At 31.5% G+C, this 22,719-nt stretch overlaps 2 protein-coding genes across 2 annotated transcripts in view; one reads left to right on the forward strand and one right to left on the reverse strand.

The window, feature by feature from the left end:
• Positions 1 to 21,358, forward strand: part of LOC144841008 (uncharacterized) — a 75,569-nt gene extending 54,211 nt beyond the window's left edge. The window contains exons 2-9 of the mRNA XM_078697149.1: positions 8,128 to 8,248; positions 9,180 to 9,385; positions 10,517 to 10,624; positions 14,954 to 15,042; positions 15,911 to 16,059; positions 18,883 to 18,996; positions 19,365 to 19,508; positions 19,606 to 21,358. Of these exons, the coding sequence (XP_078553275.1) occupies positions 8,180 to 8,248; positions 9,180 to 9,385; positions 10,517 to 10,624; positions 14,954 to 15,042; positions 15,911 to 16,059; positions 18,883 to 18,996; positions 19,365 to 19,508; positions 19,606 to 19,641 (915 nt within the window). The 5' untranslated portion in view covers positions 8,128 to 8,179 and the 3' untranslated portion in view covers positions 19,642 to 21,358. The remainder of the gene's footprint in view (positions 1 to 8,127; positions 8,249 to 9,179; positions 9,386 to 10,516; positions 10,625 to 14,953; positions 15,043 to 15,910; positions 16,060 to 18,882; positions 18,997 to 19,364; positions 19,509 to 19,605) is intronic.
• LOC144841111 (uncharacterized) lies at positions 17,790 to 18,667 on the reverse strand. Its single transcript, XM_078697300.1, has 3 exons — positions 18,592 to 18,667; positions 18,326 to 18,391; positions 17,790 to 18,043 (listed from the first exon to the last, which is right to left on the reverse strand). Exons 1-3 carry the CDS (start codon positions 18,665 to 18,667, stop codon positions 17,790 to 17,792), a joined length of 396 nt encoding a protein of 131 aa, XP_078553426.1.
• Positions 21,359 to 22,719: the final 1,361 nt, after the last annotated feature.

The raw sequence follows: 22,719 nt of genomic DNA on the forward strand, positions 1-22,719 counted from the left end.
ACCAAATTTGAGTCCATTTCGACTTAAAATACTGCTATACGAGCAGGTTAAAAATGACAAAATGCGCACATTAATTGTACAAAAGTGCTAAAAATGGTAAAAAATAAGGCCTTTTTAAAATGAATATAACTCTTCAGAATGGAAGGTGACCCCCAATTTTTTTAACTTATTATGGAAGCCAATGAGTTGTAGATATAAGTGTATATACACATTAGACGTACAAAATGGTACAACGTCATCATTTGGCCACATGAATTTTAAAAATAGGGTTTTTACCTCTTTTGTCATAGACCACCATATTCAACAGAGCGCAACTTGCTTATCTGTGATCGATTTTCTTTTAATTTTTAATATATTCTACTTCAACCAATTATGTTACTCATGAGTTGCCAATAATTTCATTTTGATGACGTCATCACGTCTTAAAATTTGAATAACGGTGGTTACGTAATTTCACCTACAACGTATAGTTGAATACCTTACAGTTCTTCTGAATTAATGTTGACCTTGATGTTTATAACTTATTATGATAGCTGGTGAAATGTAGATATGAATGCATATAAAAATTAAGCCTATCGAATGTTATGAAGTTATTATATGGCCAGTTGAAGTTAAAAAGTAGTTTTTTCATCTCTTTCGTCAAAGTTATACACATTTTAAAGAGCGCGCACCGCGCTTCTACGTGCCAAATTTTCTTCCAATTGTTATATTTTATTGCTTAATTCATTATCTTTCGATATTGGTATCCACAAGTTTATTTTGATAATGTCATCAGTGCCAAAAACTTAGAACATGATGTGTGTCCGTAATTTCACCAATGCTACACTGTATATAGATATACAGTATACTGTACATAATGTGATATGACATATAATAGGCACAACTAAGCACTATAAGCGTATAATAGGATGGCATACATCAACATTTTCAGATTGTATGTTAACATACGTGCATGTTTAAAAAATATTAATGTCAATAAATTTAAAAAAATGATCACCTATAATTCGTCAAAGTGACGAATTAAATTCTAGTGAGAAATTGTTTTTGTAAAAAAAAATGTTTCTTCGCAATTTCTTTCTGTACAGATTTTGTGTAACAAATATCTCAAAAAGTTTAATGTCAATGATTACCAAAATTTCTGAATGTCTTTCAAATACTTTAACTTAGTCTTAATAAGCTTTTCAGCGTGATCACTCATCCGTGACGTCAGGTATACGCCATTTTGTGAAATCACATTATCAATCATATATCCATAATTCATTATCACATATTTATGAAATTCACTACACGTAAACTTCAGGTCAAGGGGAAAAATATGAGCAAATAAAAACGCCTGTGCACGTAGGGTCAAGCGCCTGGAATCGCGCATTAGAAATTTAAAAAGCTCAAAATCACGTTTTAATCAATTTAGAGCATGAATTAGGCCATTTGCGTGTTTCAAAAAATTACTGCGCAAAAAAAATATTTCGCGTGCGCGATACTTACAAGGTTTAAAAATTGCAATTTTTTATACAAATCGCATTCTACTCACCATCCTTAGTACATTCACCAAATTTGAGCCAGTTCCGACTTAAAATAACGCTATACGAGCAGGTTAAAAGTGACAAAATGCGCAAATTAATTGCATCAAAGTGCTGAAAATTGTGAAAAATAAGGCCTTTTTAAAATGAATATAACTCTTCAGAATGGCAGGTGACCCCCAATTTTTTTAACTTATTCTGGAAGTCATTGGGTTGTAGATACACATTCATGTACACATTAGACGTACAAAATGGTATGACGTCATCAAATGGCCACTTCAATTTAAAAATTAGTAATTTTTATCTTTTTGTGTGGGTTATCACATTCAATAGAGCGCATCTCCGTTATTTGAGCCCGATTTTCGCAGTAATTTTAGTATGTGCTTGCTCAATTAATTATCTTTCTCATGAGTTGTCAACATTTTATTTTGATGACGTCATCACGCGTAAAAACTTGAATAAACTAGGTCGTGTAATTTCAGCTACACCATACATTTGAATATCTTATAGCTCTTCAGAATTAAAGGTAACCTTGAAGATTATAACTTATTATGAAAGCTGATGAAATGTAGATATGAATTCATATAAAAATTAACCTATCGGATGTTGTGATGTTATCATATGGCCAGTTGAAGTTAAAAAGTAGTTTTTAAATTTCGTTAGTCGTAGTTAATCAAATTTCAAAGAGCGCGCATTGCGCTTCTACGGGTCAATTTCTCTTCCAATCCTTATATTTATTTGCTCAATTCATTATCTTTCGAAATTTTCATCTTCGAGTTTATTTTGATAATTCCATTATACCAAAAAATTAGAACATGATGTGGGTCCAATAATTTCACCTATGCTACACTGTATATATATACAGTATATACTGTACATATTGTATATGACACATAGGTACAACTCAGCGCTATAAGTGTATATGCATCATGTCATAGGATGGCGTACATCAACTTTTTACGATGGTATGTTAACGTACGTCCATGTTTAAAAATTGTTAATTTCATTAAAATGATAAAAATGATCACCTATAATTCGTCAAAGTGACGAATTAAATTCTAGTGAGAAATTGTTTTTGTAAAACAAAAAATGTTTCTTCACAATTTCTTTCTGTACAGATTTTGTGTAACAAATATCTCAAAAAGTTTAATGTCAATGATTACCAAAATTTTTGAATGTCTTTCAAATACTTTAACTTAGTCCTAATAAGCTTTTCAGCGTGATCACTCATCCGTGACGTCATTTAGACGCCATTTTGTGAAATCACATTATCAATCATATCTCCATAATTCATTATCACATATTAATGAAATTCACTACACGTAAACTTTAGGTCAAGGGTAAAAATATTAACAAATAAAAACGCGTGCACACGTAGGGTCATGCGCGTGAAATCGCGCGTTAAAAATTTAAAAAGCTCAAAATTAAGTTTTGATCAATTTAGAGCATGAATTAGGCTATTTGCGTGTTTCAAAAAATTACTGCGCAAAAAAAATATTTTGCGCGCGCGATACTTACAAAGCGTAAAAAATGCAATTTTTTTATACAAATCGCATTCTACTCACCAGCCTTAGTACATTCACCAAATTTGAGTCAGTTCCAACTTAAAATAACGCTATACGAGCAGGTTAAAAATGACAAAATGCGCAAATTAATTGCATCAAAGTGCTGAAAATGGTGAAAAATAAGGCCTTTTTAAAATGAATATAAATCTTCAGAATGGCAGGTGACCCCTAATTTTTTTAACTTATTCGGGAAGCCATTGGGTTGTAGATACATATTCATGTACACATTAGACGTACAAAATGGAATGACGTCATCAAATGGCCACTTGAATTTAAAAATTAGTAATTTTTATCTTTTTGTGTGGGTTATCACATTCAATAGAGCGCATCTCCGTTATTTGAGCCCGATTTTCGCAAACATTTTAGAATGTGCTTGCTCAATTGATTATCTTTCTCACGGGTTGTAAACATTTTTATTTTGATGACGTCATCACGCGTAAAAACTTGAATAACCTAGGTCGTGTAATTTTAGCTACACCATACATTTGAATATCTTATAGCTCTTCAGAATTAAAGAAGGTAACCTTGAAGATTATAACTTATTATGAAAGCTGATGAAATGTAGATATGAATTCATATAAAAATTAAGCCTATCGGATGTTGTGATGGTATCATATGGCCAGTTGAAGTTAAAAAGTAGTTTTTAAATTTCGTTAGTCGTAGTTAATCAAATTTCAAAGAGCGCGCATTGCGCTTCTACGGGTCAATTTCTCTTCCAATCCTTATATTTATTTGCTCAATTCATTATCTTTCGAAATTGTCATCTTCGAGTTTATTTTGATAATTCCATTATACCAAAAAATTAGAACATGATGTGGGTCCCATAATTTCACCTATGCTACACTGTATATAGATATACAGTATATACTGTACATATTGTATATGGCATATAGGCACAACTCAGCACTATAAGCATATAATAGGATGGCATACATCAACATTTTCCGATCGTATGTTAACGTACGTGCATGTTTAAAAAAAATTAATTTCAGTAAAATGATAAAAATGATCACCTATAATTCGTCAAAGTGACGAATTAAATTCTAGTTAGGTGATCATTTAGAATAAAATGATCACCTATTGTTATTGTATAAAATCTTTATTATTATTTTTTTTTTTCTTTTTATTGTTTCTGTACACTATTTTGTGTAACAATTATCTCAAAAAGTTTAATGTCAATGATTACAAAAATTTCAGAATATCTTTCAAATAATATAACTTAATCCTAATAAGCTTTCCAGCGTGATCACTCATCCGTGACGACATTTATACGCCATTTTGCGAAATCACATTATCAATCATATCTCCATAATTCATTATCACATATTAATGAAATTCACTACACGTAAACTTCAGATCAAGGGTAAAAATATTAGCAAATAAAAACGCACGCGCACGTAGGTTCATGCGCGTGATATCGCGCGTTAAAAATTTAAAACGCTCAAAATTAAGTTTTGATCAATTTAGAGCATGAATTAGGCCATTTGCGTGTTTCAAAAAATTACTGCGCAAAAATGCGTTTTTGCGCGCGCGATACTTAAAAAGCGTAAAAAACATGAATTTTTTTTACAAATCTCATTCTACTCACCATCCTTAGTACATTCACCAAATTTGAGTCAGTTCCGACTTAAAATAACGCTATACGAGCACGTTAAAAATGACAAAATGCGCACATTAATTTTACAAAAGTTCTGAAAATGGTGAAAAATAGGTCTTTTTTTAAATGAAAATAATTCTTCAGAATGCAAGATGACCCCCGATTTTTTTAACTTATTCTGGAAGCCATTGAGTTGTAGATATGAATTCATGTACACATTTTACGTACAAAATGTTTTGACGTCATCAAATGGCCACTTGAATTTAAAAATTAGGATTTGTTATCTTTTTGTGTAGATTATCACATTCAACAGAGCGCATCTTGGTTATGTGTGCTCGAATTTCGCACAACTTTCAGTATGTGCTTGCTTAATTAATTATCTTTATCATGAGTTGACACTATCTTCATTTTAATGACGTCATCACGCGTAAAAACTTGAATAACGTAGGCCGTGTAATTTCACCTTCGCAGTAAATTTGAATATCTTACAGCTCTTCAGAATTGAAGGTTACCTTGATGATTATAATTTATTATGAAAGCTGATGAAATGTAGATATTAATTCATATAAAAATTAAGCCTATCGGATGTTGTGACGTTAACATATGGCCAGTTGAAGTGAAAAAGTAGTTTTTTCATATTTTTCGTCAAAGTTATACACAATTCAAAGAGCGCGCACAGCGCTTCTACGTGCCAAATTTTTTTCCAAATCTTATATTTTTTTGCTCAATTAATTATCTTTCGAAATTGTCATCTTAAAGTTTAGTTTGATAACGTCATCATGCCAAAAAATTAGAACATGTGTGTCCCGTAATTTCACCTATGCTACACTGTATATAGATATACAGTATATACTGTACATATTGTATATGGCATATAGGCACAACTCAGCACTATAAGCATATAATAGGATGGCATACATCAACATTTTCCGATCGTATGTTAACGTACGTGCATGTTTAAAAAAAATTAATTTCAGTAAAATGATAAAAATGATCACCTATAATTCGTCAAAGTGACGAATTAAATTCTAGTGTAAAATTGTTTTTATACAAAAACAATTTTACTTCATAATTTCTTTCTGTACAGATTTTGTGTAACAAATATCTCAAAAAGTTTAATGCCAATGATTACTAAAATTTCACAATGTCTTTGAAATACTTTAACTTAGTCCTAATAAGCTTTTCAGCGTGATCACTCATCCGTGACGTCATTTATACGCCATTTTGTAAAATCACATTATCAATCATATCTCCATAATTAATTATCACATATTAATGAAATTCACTACACGTAAACTTGAGGTCAAGGGGAAAAATAATAGCAAATAAAAACGCACGCACACGTAGGGTCATGCGCGTGAAATCGCGCATTAAAAATTTAAAAAGCTCAAAATCACGTTTTAATCAATTTAGAGCATGAATTAGGCCATTTGCGTGTTTCAAAAAATTACTGCGCAAAAAAAATATTTCGCGTGCGCGATACTTACAAGGCGTAAAAATTGCAATTTTTTATACAAATCGCATTCTACTCACCATCCTTAGTACATTCACCAAATTTGAGTCAGTTCCGACTTAAAATAACGCTATACGAGCAGGTTAAAAATGACAAAATGCGCAAATTAATTGCATCAAAGTGCTGAAAATTGTGAAAAATAAGGCCTTTTTAAAATGAATATAACTCTTCAGAATGGCAGGCGACCCCCAATTTTTTTAACTTATTCTGGAAGCCATTGGGTTGTAGATACACATTCATGTACACATTAGACGTACAAAATGGTATGACGTCATCAAATGGCCACTTCAATTTAAAAATTAGTAATTTTTATCTTTTTGTGTGGGTTATCACATTCAATAGAGCGCATCTCCGTTATTTGAGCCCGATTTTCGCAGAAATGTTAGTATGTGCTTGCTCAATTAATTATCTTTCTCATGAGTTGTCAACATTTTATTTTGATGACGTCATCACGCGTAAAAACTTGAATAAACTAGGTCGTGTAATTTCAGCTACACCATACATTTGAATATCTTATAGCTCTTCAGAATTAAAGGTAACCTTGAAGATTATAACTTATTATGAAAGCTGATGAAATGTAGATATGAATTCATATAAAAATTAAGCCTATCGGATGTTGTGATGTTATCATATGGCCAGTTGAAGTTAAAAAGTAGTTTTTAAATTTCGTTAGTCGTAGTTAATCAAATTTCAAAGAGCGCGCATTGCGCTTCTACGGGTCAATTTTTCTTCCAATCCTTATATTTATTTGCTCAATTCATTATCTTTCGAAATTGTCATCTTCGAGTTTATTTTGATAATTCCATTATACCAAAAAATTAGAACATGATGTGGGTCCCATAATTTCACCTATGCTACACTGTATATAGATATTATACAGTATATACTGTACATATTGTATATGACACATAGGTACAACTCAGCGCTATAAGTGTATATGCATCATGTCATAGGATGGCGTACATCAACTTTTTACGATGGTATGTTAACGTACGTGCATGTTTAAAAAATTGTTAATTTCATTAAAATGATAAAAATGATCACCTATAATTCGTCAAAGTGACGAATTAAATTCTAGTTATTATTATTACTATGCCATTCAGCAAGTTCATTATTAATATTAAGTTCATCCAGGGATGTAGCTTCAAAAGTAGGAGGAAGACTGACATGTCTAAGTAAGAACATGTTTAGGTTTGGTGTAAAAAATGTTTAGGCTAGATGACAACATGTTTAGGCTATGTGAAAACATGTTTAGGCTATGTGAAAAAATGTTTAGGCTAGGTGAAAACATGTTTAGGCTAGGTGAAAACGTGTTTAGGCTACTGTAGGTGAGAATATGCTTAAGCTAAATAAGAACATATACTGTACTGTAGCTGAGGAATCGTAACTAGTATTACAAAGGGTTTAATTATTAATACATAATTTAAAGAGGATTTGGATAATGTATCTTGGTAACAAGAAATATGGTAACGATTAATGTCAATATCTTTGGTTTGTAAGACATCCAGAGTTTGTGTAATCCATCCAAACTGATTACTACTATATTACTACTATCTTTTTAATTGTCTTAATTGGTAAAGTTCTAAAGACCCATTTTGTTTTACTGGAACTATAGATAGGCCTACTCTTGTAATTTGTATTGTTTTACAAAAAGACAAATTATTATATTATTAACAATAACATTATTTTAAATGAAAGCTTCTGTAGACCAATCAATTGATTTAATTAATTACTTTGTCAATGTTACTAAAATCAAATGGCAAATCTCCACAATGGTAGGCTATTATTTTCATATTTGCTTTTCACAGTATTGTTAAAATACCCCAGGGTATAGTAACTAACAACACTTAGACAAACAGGTTGGTCTAGGCTCAACTTATTTGTCCATGGTCTAGGCAACTCTAATCGCTGTCTCAAAATCAAATCATTTAGGATTGTTCTGTTGGATAAAGACTAAACAAGATTAGAAGATTCTTTTCACAAGATGCAGAAAGAGCTTGACGTGGATGGGATTATTAAGAAGCTTCTAGCAGTCAGGGACACACCAAAACAGGTACAGTATTTACTCTGACATGAGTAGGGTCAAACAGCCTGAGTTTTTGCAGCCTAAATTTATGCCTGCCAGTGCCACCATCCAGTATAATTGTGTAGGCTTTCAACTAGGTAATAATAAAACACCCACCCTCTTTATAACTACTTACTAAATATATAGATTCCAACGAACATTTTTGGCATTTTAGTGTAGAAAATATTTGCTACGCATTCATGTAATAGTATAGGAATTATGTTAATATCAATTATTACTTGTTAAACTTTTCGAATGATTTTCCTACCCCTCCTCCCCCATCCCCAACCAAAGATACCTGTCATAAGAATTACAATTTAACAAACTTATCATTTAATAACATGAAACAGATTTCAATTAATTGGTTTAAATGTACGAGCAATTTTGCTGTTAATAAATTATTCACATACTACAAAAGCTTTGGGTTGCGCATTTAAATATTATATTGACATTGATCGACAGCATACAAAAACATTTCTTTGCGTATAAACGTTTAAGGAAATAATTTACATTGACAGTTGTGGCATGGTAAGCAAACAAAAGGTGAATTTCAAACAACATGAAATTCTCTTCAGTACAAGCACAGCTGGTGATATTATGCAATAACTAGTCAAGGCCTAACAAAAAATGTGTATCATATTAAATTATATGAAGAATTATGAAAGAAATTATACTATAGGACTACCTCTCTTTTTGCTTAGCCTAAATATATTATGCTTTTACTGTATGATCTGTAATTGGTTTCTAGCTTACCTGATACCAAAAATAGCCTCTCTTTGAAGTGAGGATACAATTTTATGAAAAGAAGAAATTCATAATAATTCTATATGATTATGGTCTCATCCACAAAGCCGTGCCACATACCTGTGTCATAATTTCTGTTATTTTATGTTTAGTCTTTTATTTCTTATATTTATAGGCATCTTTACCAGACACACAAATTCGGCAGCTATGCCAGTTGTCACGCGAGATTTTTCTAAAGCAGTCAATGGTCGTGGAATTGGCGGCACCAGTCAGGATCGTTGGTGACATTCATGGACAGTTTGATGATCTTCTGCGACATTTCGACAAACTAGGGTTCCCTCCAGATTCAAACTTCATATTTCTGGGTGATTATGTTGACAGGTATGCTTTGAAAGAATAGATAAACATTTACAGTCAGCCTTTCCTAACACCGTACACTTTTGGGTTGGCCTAATACGTCTGGTTTTCTGGAAAGTCTGGTACAGTCAACTCTCCCAATATGGACCCTCTGAAAACCGGAAAATCTCCCAAATCCAGACTTTTCTTGAGGTCCAAAATGTCCCAAATTCATTTTTAACATTAGAAACACATTCAAAATACCAGACTTGCCAGAATGTGTTTTTAATGATAAATTTTTGACCCTCAAAGTATGGGTTGGTAGATAGTTTCCAGTTTTCAGAGAGACTGTTGACTGTACTAAATTAATATCTCTTAATTTATGATAGACATCAATTTAATATTATTGATTGTCTAAGAAACATGGAAATTCAATAGGCCTGATTGTGATACTGGCCAGCATTCATCCGGTTTTAACCCCCAGTGCCTGATCATTTTCTCTGGTAATGATAACAACAGCAAGCCACTTGGCTACATTTCTTCACATCAATTAAAAATCCAATACATTCCATTAAAGAATGACTTTGCAAGAAACTCTATACAAAACAACTTGGTAAACAATTGTAGTGTTGTCATCTTGCACAAGGCTGACCGCTTAATTATTGATGAAACCATTGATTGTTTATTGATACTTAATTTGTATTGATTGGCTATGCAATTTCAAAGCCACACTAGCCAATTAATCAATAGCGGATGACAGACACTGTATAAACTTTAATTGATCATTTGTAGTTATTCATATGGAAAGGTAATTTTGTGTTGACTTATTCAACTTGTTTGTACCTATTTTTAAATTTCAATTTTTGAACTTGTTATCATAGAGAAGATTACAATTACTGTAGTGAATGATTTAAACTAGATAGAAATTATACGATAATATAAAAAAAATCATAAAAAAGTAAGTCAAGCCATTATGATTCTATATTTTAAACTGTATCTTTATCTTCATTCCTGAAAAATGCTAAAGTATCTTCACCTTTTTATTATAAACATATGTTTTATATATATGTTTTGTATCTCCAGCCACTGATACCCACAGCATTGTAATTTTTTCCAGTAATTTGCCTTTGGATATGTATATATAGGAATTATATATGTTTTTAAAATTTTCTTTAGGGGGAAGAAATCATTGGAGACAATATGTCTATTGTTATGTTATAAGATCAAGTATCCTAACAACTTTTTTCTTCTGAGAGGAAATCATGAATGTGCTAGTATTAACAGGTAAGTTATAACTTGATGGTGTTGATAATGGGTATGGATTCGAGCCTATCTGTATCATACTGATCCTTGGGCAAGAAGCTTTACTTCCATTTCCTCATCCTTCGGATGGGATGTAAAGCCATCGGTCATATAGTGCATGTTAAAGAGTAGGGGATTGTCTACTGGTCGCACTGTACTGCTGGGTCCGTGGAGGGCTTAATCCGTATTTCCTCAGTTTCCAGTTAAGCTTGATGACCAGAAAAAATACATTTACATTTTACATTTATATATTTATGAAGTTAAGCTATCATTTGCACCTTGTAGCTGCATTACCTTACTGTAGATAATGTACATTCACATCCTTTATATTAATATAAATTACATCCTAACTCTCAGAATTACTGGCCCTTTATGAAAGTCTGGCTTTCAGAATATATTTTAAAGAATTTGATAAAAAGGTCGGTTCCCACCAGACTTAATGAATTCCCTGTAGATTCGTATCACATGCAACATCATGTCCTATGTAAACATAGGCTTAAAATCAAACATTATTACAAACTTTAAGGCGGTAAAATCAACATCAGTGAAGGCCTCACTTAAAAGAAAAGGTCTGTTTTTTGGAGAGTTTCTGGTTTTTAAAATAACTGCTTTACAATCCCAGAAGTAGAAACATAAAAAAAGAAACTATACTCTATGATTCATATGTAATAACTACTTGTAAAATTCATATTTAATGATGTCAGTAATATGTTAGGGTGATTTATATGCATAGAAACATCATTTCACTGTTGTATGAGTAGGTAAAGTGTAATTTGTACACGTACTGTACAAGCAAGCAATTTTTTTTTATTGCAATTTCTTTTTTAAATATTTATACTACCTAACTATAATATTAAATTATGAGTCATTTTTACATTTATGTTTTATTTCTAGTACATGTTCAAAATGAAACAGACTACTGTGTAATAGTCAATCAACAGTATAGTAATAAGGTTTATCGTAAATAGCTTGATTTCGCGAGTAACGTCATTGCACAATGCATGATGGGAAGGGTTTTGGAGCAAACATCACAGTGCGTACATACAAAGAACAAATCATGTTTACGTACGCGTCATGACATTTGCTCCCAAATCCTTCCCACCATGCTTCGCGCATGCTATTTGCGATAAACCTTATTATATAATATGTTGTATTGAGACAAAAAAAAAAAAATAGAAACAAATTTTTAAAATACCAATAATGTTTCTAAATTCTGTATAAAAACATAAATATTTTCATGTACATCATATGTGGTGATATCAATCATATCATAATTATTCATTATCAACATTACTACTGGGTGAATTTCTATTTTTGAATTCTGTAATTTCTAAATTTTGTATAAAAACAGAAATATTTTCATGTACCTCCTGTGTGGCGATATCAATAATAAATATCATATTAATTCATTTTCAACATTACTACTGGGTGAATTTCTATTTTTGCCTTTAAACTTGAATAATAACTATAAGATAAGATAAATCTTTATTGTCATGAACACAACAACAAGGTGAACATGAAATTGGTTTTCCTTGATGCTTAAAAACACATACAATATATAAAACATTAAAAATATCAATACAATACATTAAAACTATATAGTAAACAAGTTATATTTACAGAAGGAATAAAAAACAACTATCTTGGAAATGTTGAGTTGGAAACATGAATAGAGTTGTGGACAAATGATTTCCTACATCGAGTGGTATTGCACATAAAAGGACTATACAATTATTAATATAATATATTTATTGAATATGTAAATGTTTACATTAGGAAATTGAAACGTTATTGGACTTTAATTTGTAATTTCCTGCTTTGAATTGAAATGCTTGTAATATTGTCAATAATTTTAGAAATTACAATAAAGCAGTTACGTAGAAACGGAAATGTACTGTTATGTTTCTCAGGTACTATTGGAGTTTTTCATCATGCTCAATATTTGGTACTTCAATAGGTATACAGTTGAACTGTTACTGGAAATAAGACTCAATTTGTAATTTCCTCCATGCTACTGTATAAATTGAAATGCTTGTAATAATTTCATAATATCATTATAGAAATTCTAATAAAGCAGTTACGTAGAAACGGAAATGTACTGTTATGTTTCTCAGGTACTATTGGAGTTTTTCATCATGCTCAATATTTGGTACTTTAATGTTATTGGAAATAAAACTCAATTTGTAATTTCCTCCATGCTATTGCTACTGTATAAATTGAAATGCTTGTAATAATTTCATATCATTACAAAAATTACAGTTATAGACATTACATAGAAATGGAAACTATTATGTTTCTTAAGCACTATTGGGCATTTCCATGATTCTTGATTCAGTATTTCAAATGAATAAATAATTTTATAATTGGAATATATGTTATAACACTGATTAAACAATGTACATTTTCTCATTTATTATTCAAATCAGCGATGCTTGCATATCATTAAAGTGCACACTAAAGCATATTTATTTTATTTTTATTTTATTTTATGTCTTTAGGCAATGTGGCCAAGGATTACCAATAGTAAATTAATCACTGTCCTATCAGATAGGTGGTAATCCCCCTGATACAGGGGCTATTGTGTGAACCAGTTCACCGGGGTAACCCCCTACTCTTTTTCGAATAATGAACTGGGTTCTTTAAAGTACACACAGGTTATAACTGTGTACACTGGACCTACGGTTTATAGTCCTTATCCGAGAAGACTTGTTCCACCACCAGAACTAGGAGCGAGTCGGCCTCGAACCCTTGCCGATGTTGTTGTTGGCTCTTTAGGTACGGTAAACGGCGCCCCTGCCTTAACCGCTCGGCCATATGACTCGCATATGTTTCTCAAGGTACTATATCAGAGTGTTTCAATGTACTAATTTTTACAATTTTATAATTACAGTAACATTGATTGATAGTACAATTTACCAGTGTCATTTCAAAGATATCATAATTTATAATAATGACGGAAATTGATTTAAGTGGTTATTAAATATTTGTCGTCTTATTATATCATTCATTATAATATTACAATCAAGTGCAGATATGCACTGTAATTGTTAGATGGAAAACATAACTTTCTTTTTCCTTTTGTTTCTTTCTAGCTTTATAAAATTACAAATACATGGTACTATTATTAACTGTGCAAAAATCAGATAGCATTGTCCAGGCTCATAATAGCTGCTTTTCCAAAAATTCTTGTTTCAGTAAAGTTCACGGAAAGAATATAATATTTTTTGTTGAAAGACGGATTATTTAGCCAGGCAGAGGGATAACAATAACATTCACTCAATTCAAATATTTTCTAAAGTCATTATACAAAGAATAATAATTAACATTATGGATATAAATGTATGATGTCAGGATGTCAAATGTCATATGCCTTTTTGTGCCTATTGAATAGTATAAAGCTCTGTCTACACTATCAAATTTTATGTGACAAGAAATGTGATATGCCTATATATGGACATGATGGTGTCATGCCACTACCATATTTGGACATATTACTACCATATTTGGGCACATGACACCTATTTGTCACACTAGTTTGGTAGTGTAAACAGAGTTTTAGAAGAGGAATTTTTTTGCTATGAAATATCATATTACAAATACATCAACACATGTACTTAACCATAAAACATAATTTAGACTGCGAGTTCAGTGACAAGGATACATTATTATTTCATGCTGTATTGCAATAACACATACAGTTTACATAACATAGTATTCATAATATAAGAAAGATACTTAACACTCACCGGGTGTTTTATATAAATAAACGCTATGTTTTTCATAAACAAATTAATGCAATGTAGTCTGAGTACCTGTAGTGATTAGCCACACATGCAAATATGTATGCTAATTAGGAATGGTCTTGTGGTGGGCGTGTGGCGCAGGGTGTAAAGATACTTTACTTACGTTTGCCTCTCTCCACCCAGGTGTATAAATGGGTACCCATTTAGATCAAGACACAACTTTGCGCTGATTACTAGCTGCATTATGGGAGTATGTTTCCATACGTGTTTGATCCAAAAAATGACTGGGGTAATAATGTTCAGCGCTTAGAGGTTTCACAACATTAGGCGCTATATAAATCCAGGATATTATATTATTATTATTATTATTATTCTTGATTGAACGGTCACTTGAACGGTTACTGCCTCTGTGGCAGTCAATTCAATTTATTCCGGATTCTACAAAACAAACACATACATCACACATGCTAGACCCGGGTCTAGTACAATAGAAGCCATGTACGTTGTTTCCTTTCAATCTATTACTGTACTGTACCTACATAATTTTCTTCTTTATTATCTTTTGTAGAATATATGGGTTCTATGATGAATGTAAAAGAAGATACAACATTAAATTGTGGAAGACTTTCACAGATTGTTTTAACTGCCTTCCAATTGGTAAGCTTGCTGACAGGTAGTCAGGAATACAAAGAATGAAGTTAAGGCCCATTACACTAGGACGATACTGATCGACGATAAATAGATAAGCATGTATTTTTAAAATATAAAAAAGTTAATTAGAAAGGTTTTTATTCTACAAATATAGGATAATCATTTATGCTGTCTTTTATAAAAATATTTTTAAAACCCAATCAAATAAAATCATTGTATTTTCACGATATTATTGATATCATGACGTCATTTGTTTGGACGTGTGAAAATATTATTTTCATCAAAGAAAGCATAAATGGTTATCCTATAGTTGCATATAATGCATAATGCATATTTATCTTGTTTGAAGGTTTGCATAACGAAATCAAATGTTGATATAAAGTTCTGCATTCTCACTCCTGAGGACGATCAAGGCATATTGATCGAAACGTCTAGAAACTCGACAGTTCTTTTCAGAACTAATTTACATGGTGCACCGCAAACTTTATATCAACCTCTATTTATTGTTGATCATTATCGTCCTAGTGTAAATGGGCCTTTAGTGCCACACAAACAACATTAGTATGATGATTTGATATAATAACTATCATTCCTACAATATACTGTATATTTGGGTCATAAAATTGATGGTAAGGGAGCATTCAGTAATTCATTCAGTAATTTACCCGGGTAAGTTGATTACCTACCCACAAAAATTAGCAATACTAAGTAACTCTTTGTTTTAAGGGAGTTTTTAAAATAGCCTAAGAAAACATTTGTTTGTTTTTTTTTATTAAAATCATAACGTCCATTCTATAAGACAAAAATGATGTGTTCTCGCAACATATCAGCTTCACTCCTTAAATATTCCATTAATAAATTTCTTTTATTTAAGCTGGCATAATAGAAGGCACCATCTTTTGCATGCACGGAGGTTTGTCACCCGACCTGAAGATCATTAATCAATTGCAGTCTATTGACCGACCTCTAGAAGTTCCTGACCATGGGATGGTTTGCGACCTTTTATGGTCTGACCCAGATGAGGTATACAGTATATTAATTTGTTTATCAATTTCCCATCCTTTATACTTACCATCATATGTAAGTAATCAGTTGGTCAGTGGTACACTTGGAAAGGGGATGTCCAACAATATACAATATACTACTACAATACTAACTATACTATATATCAAGAAGAACCCAGATCACCGAAGGCTATATATTGAACCATGTCCTGGCAATCAAACAATAGGACATTAAGCGTGACCAGATCACAAGTTTTACATCTAGTTGCGACAAGATCAGTCTTGACTTGACTGATTTCCGATTCGCCAATTGGCTTCCTTGAATGTTTAGCAAATGGTACCATCCATAATCTGTACAATTATTGTTAGCGTTGATTTAATTCAAAACCCTTCCTACTTTCAATATAAAGTAATCAATCACGATTTAAGGTAATGTATGAAAGACACTTTTTTTAGAAAACATAACAATAAATACAGTATTAGTATATACATCATCTGGTTTTATGCATTTTATTGTCAAAATTAAGGCCAAAGGTGCACATGATAATGAACAATTTACTAGTGGTGCCATTTCACTCAACTACTTGTGCCTGCAAAAGTCATTGTCCAGGCTGTGATATTTCTTTTTGTACATAAGTTGGGTACCCCTCATGAAACGGCACAAAATAAACATGAATATTCATTAGTCATATCCAAAGGACATAAGAATTGAGGTAACTACAATTCTCTAATGCAAATGCTTTCTGTCAAGCCATCTGTGTAGTTGACTATGGACTCTACATGTCAATGTATGGGGTTCTAATCCCATGAGCAACTTCTTTTTACTTTATAGTGAGATAGAGATATTTAGAGGGTTAGGTTTAGTTATATTTAAGCAGTAGTTCGGCTATCTTTTACATAAGGGGTTCCCAAGGACCAGGAGGTCTACTTAAAATAAAAAGAATATTTTAAAAGAAATATCAATTTAGAAATATTTCTAATAAGATTCTACAATATTATGTAAAAAAAAAATGCGTCCAGACTCATAATAGCTGCTTTTCCACAAATTCTTGTTTTGGTAAAGTATATGGAATGAATAAAATATTTTCATGGGTTGAGGGATGGACTATTTATCCAGGCCGAGGGATAAAACTAAAGTCATTAACAAGGAATAATAATTAACATTATAAATGTATGATGTCAGGTACATGTTCCTTCCTTTGGTATTGTTATTATTATTTGACCACTCTAGAAGTCTAAAGCTTTGTCTACACTATCAAACTTTATGTGACAAAAAATGTAATGTGCCCATATATGGACATGATGATGGCACTACCATATCTGGCATATCTCTACCATATTTTTGCACATAACACTTTTTTTGTCAAAATAGTTTGGTAATGTAAACAGAACTTTAGAACAGGAATTTTCTTTAAATTATGTGCTATGTAATAACTAATATCATATTACAAATACATCAACGCATGTACTTACTGTATTGCAATAACACATTAAGTTTTCATAACATGGTATTCATAATATATGAAAGTTACTTAACACTCACCATTGTCAAAATTAAGGCTAATGGTGCACTTGATAATGAACAATTTACTAGTGGTGCCATTTACTCAACTACTTGTGTCTATTTTATAATCATGAAGCAAAGTTAAATAATAGTTATATAGGAATTGTACTCAAGTCTCTCATGGGACAGTAATGTTGTTTTTTTTTCTCACATGCTCCTACTCTTCCCCCTGCTTCTTCTCCTGCTTATCCTCCTCCTCCTCCTTCTCCTGCTTCTTCTCCTCCTCCTCCTCCTCCCTCTCCTCTTCTTCCTGTACCTGTTCTGCTACATCTATTTATCATTTCATTTATGTCTGAACACGGTATTTGTCTACCGTTTGTCAACGTCAATGACTTGCCGCCATATTTGCCGGCAACCACCGAGCTTGGTGTTCTGCATGCACAGTACATTGAACATAAATTTTCACAAGAAAATTTTTCTGCACAATTTTGTTGGCATGCTGAAAGAGAAGAAGGAATTAAGTAATTATCCAGTTAAAAGAAAATGATTCTAAGTTTTAAATATTTATGCCAAAATTTAAAAAAATCAGGCTGTCCTGTACTAATGTCATTTATAGTGAGCTTTTGCATCAGGACAGTAAACGAAATTGGAGTAATTTATACAAAAAATTAAACCAGGCTTTAGTATACAAATTCCAATAAAACTAGGCATCCTAGAGAACAATTTTCATTTGTTTATTCTTATTAATAAGAGTACAAATAAAATAATAATAATCATTTACCTGATTTTCTTGCTAGCCTTCTTGGTTTTGGTGTCGATTTTGGTAGCTCTGTTGGTGTCGAGCATGCTGAAAATAAATATGTACAAACATACAATTGAAAACAAAAGAACATGAATGCAGGCTTTAGTATACAAATTCTAAAAAACACTTTTGGTTTGTTTGTTCTTAATAATAAATTAAATTAGGGGGCCTACGCAATATTGAGACTTGTGAGCTTAGATTGAAATTAAAGACGTCGTATAAATAACCTAATATTAATCACTTACTTGAGTTTGATTCTGCTATTACTATTAGTGGAACAATAACAGCAACTAACATGACTGTGTACATATCTCTAAACATCTTACAAGTAAATCACTTGAAATTTACCACCTTGGTCTGTTATTTGTACTTTTATATGATTACATTAATAAATTATTGAATGTATGTTAAAATGCTTTATGACGTCAATCAGTTCAAAATCCTTATTTGCTCACAGCGCTTCAAACAAAACAAAAATTATTCAGAATTACTATGTTTAATTCCAGAATAATTTCAATGCTTTTTATTTTCTTTAGGACATCACTGGTTTTGGCGAGAATGACCGTGGCGTGTCATACACATTTGGCGGAGATGTGGTTCGTCACTTTTTGAAAGATAATGACTTAAGTCTAATAGTCAGAGCACATCAGGTTTGTCTAATACAGTACTGACTTATTAACTTAATCTATCATACTATAAAGCACAGCTGTCAAATATGTTGTGCACTAAAGTTTTAGAAACCTGTGCAATGGTTTAAAATAACTGTTTAAATACAAACACCACACGACAGCTTTCTTCTCTAATTCTATTCTCAATACATTTTGTAGTATAGTAAATTTTCCCAATATCGGACTTTCTGAAAGTCTGACTTTTCTTGCGGTCCAAAAAAGCCCCAAATTCTCAATTACCATTACACATTCAGAATATACCAGACTTTACAGAATACCCGAAATAATAGCCCAACTCAAAGTGTCCAAATTTGGAAGAGCCTGTTATAATTATCATGTTTCTTTTCCAGGTTGTTGAAGATGGGTATGAATTCTTCCAGAAGCGTAAGTTAGTGACGATATTCAGCGCCCCCAATTATTGCGGGGAGTTTGACAATGCTGGTGCTGTTCTCTGTGTCACGGATGACTTAACATGTTCATTTTCTATTTTACCAGTAAGTATAGAGTTTTGTTTATTAATAATTCAATGGTCCAGTAACTACTTTACCACTTCACCATCTTGAAAAATGATTATTTAATTTTGTTTTTTAGCCTGATAATAAACGAATGATTGCAAATAAGAAATGAAGACGCCTTGAAGGAGAATTAAAATTTAATGTTATTAAAATTCTATTAATAATAGAATTGTGTTTTTAAGAGTTTATATGCAATATTGTATTTATAATATTTGAATATTTCTTCTTTGTCAGTTGATAAAGACAGTTGTAACTAATTGTTGGTGAAACATTTTTAAGGAAAAAAATAAGAAATTGATGATTTGTGATTGCAGTAACATCTCCCATTAAAATATTATTCAAAATATTCTTAATAATAATTTATTCACAAATTCACTGATAAAATAAAACTAAGGTTATTTTATCAATTCCACACAAGACCATGAGTAAAAAATTGTAATAAAGAAATTTTCGGCCTGCAATACAGTTAGTTAGTCATTTTAAATGAATTAACCATGCAGGAGTTTCACTATATTTTTAGTGGTCTCTCCTGCATAAATCTACTATTTAGACTGACTAAACTAGGCCGATTGCAGTACTAAAAGGGAACAGTGTTTTGATATGCATGTCCCACAATACACATTGGCACATGCAAAACACATTGTTTAATAAACAGATACTGATGCCTGATACATTTGAGCACCCTCTATGTTTGGATATATATTGATTGATATTCTTCTTCTTTTATGAAGTCTCCAAACATTTAAATCTCAGAATTGTTATTTGATTACTTGAGAGATGTTACTGTATTGCAATTTTTAAATGACTGCATTTATCAAGCAGGGAAGATTATCTTCGTTTTACTGCAGTTACTACAGTTGCTGCAGTAACTGCACTGCTTTGGTCTTCAATGTGTACTTATTCATATTACTGTAAAGGGATATAAAGCATGTGTTTAAAGTGTAACATTTTTATTGTTACTGCAGTTGTACCTCACATCATAAATCCTTAATAATATTTGTCTTTATACAGTATTTGTAAAATTTTGCATTACCATCGTATATATAGTTTCAATTCCATTTATATAGATTGGTCTAATATTTATTGTAATTATTTCTGTCTGTATATAAGATAAAAGCTGAAGTTTAGTCAGTAGATACCAATAAAACAAATATCATTTATATAAATGAAGCATACAAATGTGATATATACGCATTGGAGTTGTGTGTGCTTTGTAATACCTATCCAATATTAACCTAGTCTAGAGTATTTTCAGTCTTACTGTATGTTACTTGTGAGGCCTGCTTTCCTTAAGCTCTGTCTACCCTATCAAACATTACGTGACAAAAAAGTGTGATGTACCCAAATATGGTAGTGATATTCTTAAATATGGTAGTTGTCATCATGTCTATATATGGCACATCACATCTTTTGTCACATAAAGTTTGATAGTGTAGACAGAGCTTTTACGAGTTTTAGCCAAGTATCCATACAGCACTTTGTCATGCTCACACTCTCCCATATAACCAGTGAGTTGGCCTAATACAACCTCCAGTCGGCCTAGCAAGTAAAACACCACCTTAACTGAAAAACTACCTATTCTACCAAAAAGGGGATTTTAGAATATTTATTAGAATTATTATTTATAACGTTGAGCCAACGTTGTAATTAGATAAATTAGATACATTCCTTACAACTTACCGTTTCATGTCCATAACCAAGGAAGGGTAGTGACGAATCCTCCTAAACTCTTGATTAAACAGTATTGTCAATTTAAACACTATTAAAATAGTTTTTTTAAATTAATTTTATTCTTAATTTTATTGTAATAAATTTATTATAACTGTTTATAGATATATATTATATATTTAAATTGTGATTTTTCTATTTTACACCAAATGAATGTATAGTATTTAGATGTGTGTGTGTGTGTGTTGCTTCAAACTTTAAAATTTAAAGCTCATACTACACTATCAAACTTGATGTGACAAAAAATGTGATGTGCCCATATATGGACACAATGACGTCATATCACTACCATATTTGATAGTGTAGAAAGAGCTTAAGAAAGGTCAGGTAAAGTGTTTATTAGTAAAGAGTCTATAATTTGTTTTTTAAAGTATTTTAATTATAATGATTTGTACTATGTTGATATATTAACAGAGAAGTTTCACATAGTTGTTGGTGAAAACCTCAACTTAATAACATTAATGCTATTATGATAATATTATTGTATTGTCAATGAAAATTAGTTCTCCATACTTACTTGATCCACTGCTTGGGTAATGCGCCAAGTGGCCTTGTATCTTTTCGTATTCGTTTTTCATCCATTGTTATTCTTGAGATAAAGCGCACTAAGTAGTCATTTATGTTTAATTATTGTTATAAAGCTCTGTCTACACTATCAAACTAGTTTGACAAAATAAGTGTGATTTGCCCAAATATGGTAGCGATATTCCCAAATATGGTAGTGATATCACATCATCATGTCTATATATAGGCACATCGCATTTTTTTTGTCAAATAAAGTTTGATAGTGTAGACAGACCTTTAGACAGTTTTTTGTTTGTTTTTATCTTGTAGTTTATCTCTATACTATTAACCTTGTCCAATTCAAATGTTAAGACATTACATGTTTGCAATACATACTGTAGGAGGCCTATTATAATTTACAAAATCGACCGAACCATTCAGCTACTAAGTAGTGTTTAAAGCCTCTTTTCCATTACCGAATATTCGCGCGAATCGAAAATTCATGAGTTATGATTGGCTGCGCATTTCTTCACGTCACAAAAAGTAGATCAAAACATCAATACGCATGCGCATTAGTCAACTCTTGTCAATTCACGCGAGCAATTTTCCTGGTGGAAAACAGGCTTTAAGTTGATCGATTGAGTTCTATTTTTGTTAACTTATTAGTATCGTCAGTATTATGACTATAAACAAATAAATACAAATTGTTATTGTACTTTGGATGAAATTATTATCGTTTTTTGTCCGAATGAAAATAAGTATGTACATTATAATTACATTGTATTTTTAATTGTTTGTAACTACTGTGGAGTAGCTTTGCGTCAGGGTGTTGAGTAATTGATCAGATGTTTGCCCTACTCTGACGTAATTTGTACTTCATACTAAGTACATTGAGAATACTTGTCTCATTGCCTATACACACGAAGGCAATTTTCTCAATGTTTTAGAGTATTCGTAA

Source organism: Antedon bifida, chromosome 4 (genome assembly GCF_963402885.1).
Source record: "Antedon bifida chromosome 4, ecAntBifi1.1, whole genome shotgun sequence".
Taxonomy (NCBI): domain Eukaryota; kingdom Metazoa; phylum Echinodermata; class Crinoidea; order Comatulida; family Antedonidae; genus Antedon; species Antedon bifida.